We start from the raw sequence: 3,206 nt of genomic DNA, 5'->3' as shown, positions 1-3,206 counted from the left end.
TGTTGTCATTTGACCTTAAGACACTTTTAAGTGTTAAAATACTATTTGGAGCCAGAGATGTGATATATGTACTTCCAACTAGTGTTTTTATTATTATGTTAGTTCTCACTCTCATTTGATCAGTGTAAAACGGCAGACTAAAGCTGTGGTCAGTTTGTGTTTGATGTGGTTTGGCTGTTGGTGGCTGGATGGGGTTTCGTTTTGTCTCTACTGTGATTTTAGTCAGTTTAACAAGTAACGAGTGAGATTTAAGTCTGATTATTATATTGGTTCACAGGAAACTTTTTATGCCCCTTACAAACCAGTACATAGGCTAGTGTATATTACTATTATTACTTTAACATTGTTAAAATAACAGGACTATCATTAATATTGAGTTAAAAAGCGTGTCTCCTGCCTAAATACTTCTATTGGTATGCCACATTATTGGAATATTTCAGAATCATATTGGTTTTAGTCTAGTGTCTGTTGGTCAGACTAGTGTACTGTGTGTGTGTGTACACATTTCATTACATCAAATACACAAAATAATGTTCTTTTTAGCAACATCATATGACCCCTTTAAGGCGCAACATGTGAACGGCCCCAAGGTTTGTCTACACTGGACGCGACAAAGCGACCGTTGCATATCTGAACATATTTGAACTTTAGTGTTAAAATACTATTTGGGGCCAGAGATGTGATATATGTACTTCCAACTAGTGTTTTTATTATTATGTTAGTTCTCACTCTCATTTGATCAGTGTAAAACGGCAGACTAAAGCTGTGGTCAGTTTGTGTTTGATGTGGTTTGGCTGTTGGTGGCTGGATGGGGTTTCGTTTTGTCTCTACTGTGATTTTAGTCAGTTTAACAAGTAACGAGTGAGATTTAAGTCTGATTATTATGTTGGTTCACAGGAAACTTTTTATGCCCCTTACAAACCAGTACATAGGCTAGTGTATATTACTATTATTACTTTAACATTGTTAAAATAACAGGACTATCATTAATATTGAGTTAAAAAGCGTGTCTCCTGCCTAAATACTTCTATTGGTATGCCACATTATTGGAATATTTCAGAATCATATTGGTTTTAGTCTAGTGTCTGTTGGTCAGACTAGTGTACTGTGTGTGTGTGTGTGTGTGTGTGTGTGTGTGTGTGTTTTAATAGCATATCTTTATATGAGCGCATATCACGCTGTGCTCTCGTGTTGGTGGCTGTGGTGGGTCTATTCCCCGTTGGTCCGTTATTCCGGTCGGGAATCCATTGGACGGTGCCACCCCGCATATTCTGGCTCTGTCTGGCGGGATGCGCTGGCCTCGTCTTCAAAGCGCTCAGACACGCTCTCTGATTTCAGCGGGACTTCCTCTCCTCGCGTGCACGCCGACGACTGCGCGGATGAGTGCGGCTGATGGTTTCACACAGCTGTGGCTGCGTCTTTTCTGTTCCTTTCCGTTTGCCTTTTTCTCTCATCGCCTGCGATCATTAGTCCCACTGTGCTCTCTATGTGTGAGGTCAGAGCGACACACGCACACATTAGACACCACAGCGCCCCCTACTGGTGCAATGACAAGCTCATTCAACATCATTAGTAGGAAGTGAGGTGTACAGAAGTGTGTGTGTGGTCAGATCATGGTGTATATGTTGTGTGTGTCTTTAAGTGGCTTTGATTGTGTTAACGGACAGACAGTAACTAAATCGTTCTTCCTCATCTCCATTCTGTATGTGTGTGTGTGTGTGTGTGTGTGTGTCCAGGCCACCGACAGAAGCCCGATGAAGCGGTAAAGCCAGGCGCGTTAGCTTTCTCTGAGCAATTGAGGCGAAGTGCCATGCGGTGCAGTCCACACCACGGTCCTGCCCCTAACCTCCGCCCAGCCCTCAACACGCCCCCCTTCAGCAGTCCCGCCCACAGCCAGATTTCCGGTGAGTTAGACGTCAAAACCTCTCTGTACCTTACGCACATCTACATCACTGATGACACACGAGGGCAGTGCTGTTTATTAGTTCTATTCAATTCCATTCTGTTCTGCCCTATTCTATTCTAGATTCTACTCTTCTACTGAAGGTAGACCTGTTTGTTAATTTTATTCAATTCCATTCTATTCCCTTCTGTTCTGTCCTGTTTGATTCTATATTGTGCTCTTCTACTGAGGGTAGACTTGTTTGTTAGTTCTATTCTATTCTATTCTATTCTACTCTACTCTACTCTACTCTTCTATGTAGAGGATTGTTCTTCAGTTCAGTTTTTATTCCTATTCCAGAATTCCCAAACTTTTTAATTTCCTGGTTAAGTTTATTTCCTAATTAAATGTAAAAAACAAATGTTTTTAGTCAGCTGAACTGACTGATTTTTTTTTTTTGCATTTACTTTTATGTTGTATATATTTAGATATTTACTTATACATTTACTTTTCCCCCTAATATTTATTCATATTTAAATATTTATTAAAATTTTATATCAAATATTTATTAAAGGGGTCATATGATGCGATTTCAATTTTTCCTTTCTCTTTGGAGTGTTTACAAGCTCTTGGTGCATAAAGAAGGTCTGTAAAGTTGCAAAGACAGCGGAGTCCAGCCCGGGGTCGTCACATGTGGTTGCCGCAAGCCCGCCCGCCGCACCGTTCTCAAGCCCACCGGCCGCTGCTCACTCAAGCCGGCCTCCGCTCACTCTAGCCGTCCGCTGCTCACTCTAGGCCTCCGGCCTCCACTCACTCTAGGCCGCCGTTAACTCTAGCCCCCGGCCTCCGCTCACTCTAGGCCTTTAGAAATACAGTGATATAAAAACACCCATGCCGCGTTTTGATTTTGAAACATGCAGTGCTCATGTTTATTTAACGAAATCAAACGCCACAAATAAATCAATGTATGGGAAACACTGGTAATGTGTATCAAAATATCAGAAATGTGTTTAAAAATAATATCACCGTTATTGAAAAAAATTATATTGCCATATATATTGATATAACATTATTGTCCAGCCCTAGTTACTAAATTTAAATTTTACATTCATTTTTGACACTTCACACATAGAATAAAAATGAACATAAGAATAACAGAAGTAAATCTAAAAACAAAATAATAGAAATGATAAATGAACATAAATCAAAAATAGAAATAAAAATTAACAAACTTCCTGCATTTTCCCCAAACTGGAGTTTGGCAAACCCTGCTCTATTCTATTCTATTCTATTCTATTCTATTCTATTCTATTCTATTATAGTC

At 39.8% G+C, this 3,206-nt stretch overlaps 1 protein-coding gene across 4 annotated transcripts in view; it reads left to right on the top strand.

The window, feature by feature from the left end:
- Positions 1 to 3,206, top strand: part of LOC107709287 (RUNX family transcription factor 1) — a 24,287-nt gene that overhangs the window by 12,273 nt on the left and 8,808 nt on the right. For 3 of the 4 annotated variants that reach the window (XM_016513760.1, XM_016513751.1, XM_016513768.1), the window contains one exon: positions 1,737 to 1,904. The exons of the other annotated variant lie outside the window; for it this stretch is intronic. In XM_016513760.1, coding sequence (XP_016369246.1) covers positions 1,737 to 1,904 — 168 coding nt within the window. The remainder of the gene's footprint in view (positions 1 to 1,736; positions 1,905 to 3,206) is intronic. 4 annotated transcript variants of the gene reach the window in all.

The sequence above is a fragment of the Sinocyclocheilus rhinocerous genome, unplaced genomic scaffold (genome assembly GCF_001515625.1).
Source record: "Sinocyclocheilus rhinocerous isolate Xijiao unplaced genomic scaffold, SAMN03320098_v1.1 scaffold3206, whole genome shotgun sequence".
Classification (NCBI taxonomy): domain Eukaryota; kingdom Metazoa; phylum Chordata; class Actinopteri; order Cypriniformes; family Cyprinidae; genus Sinocyclocheilus; species Sinocyclocheilus rhinocerous.
The sequence above is the reverse complement of the archived record's forward strand: the minus strand, read 5'-3'. Positions and strand labels throughout refer to the sequence as shown.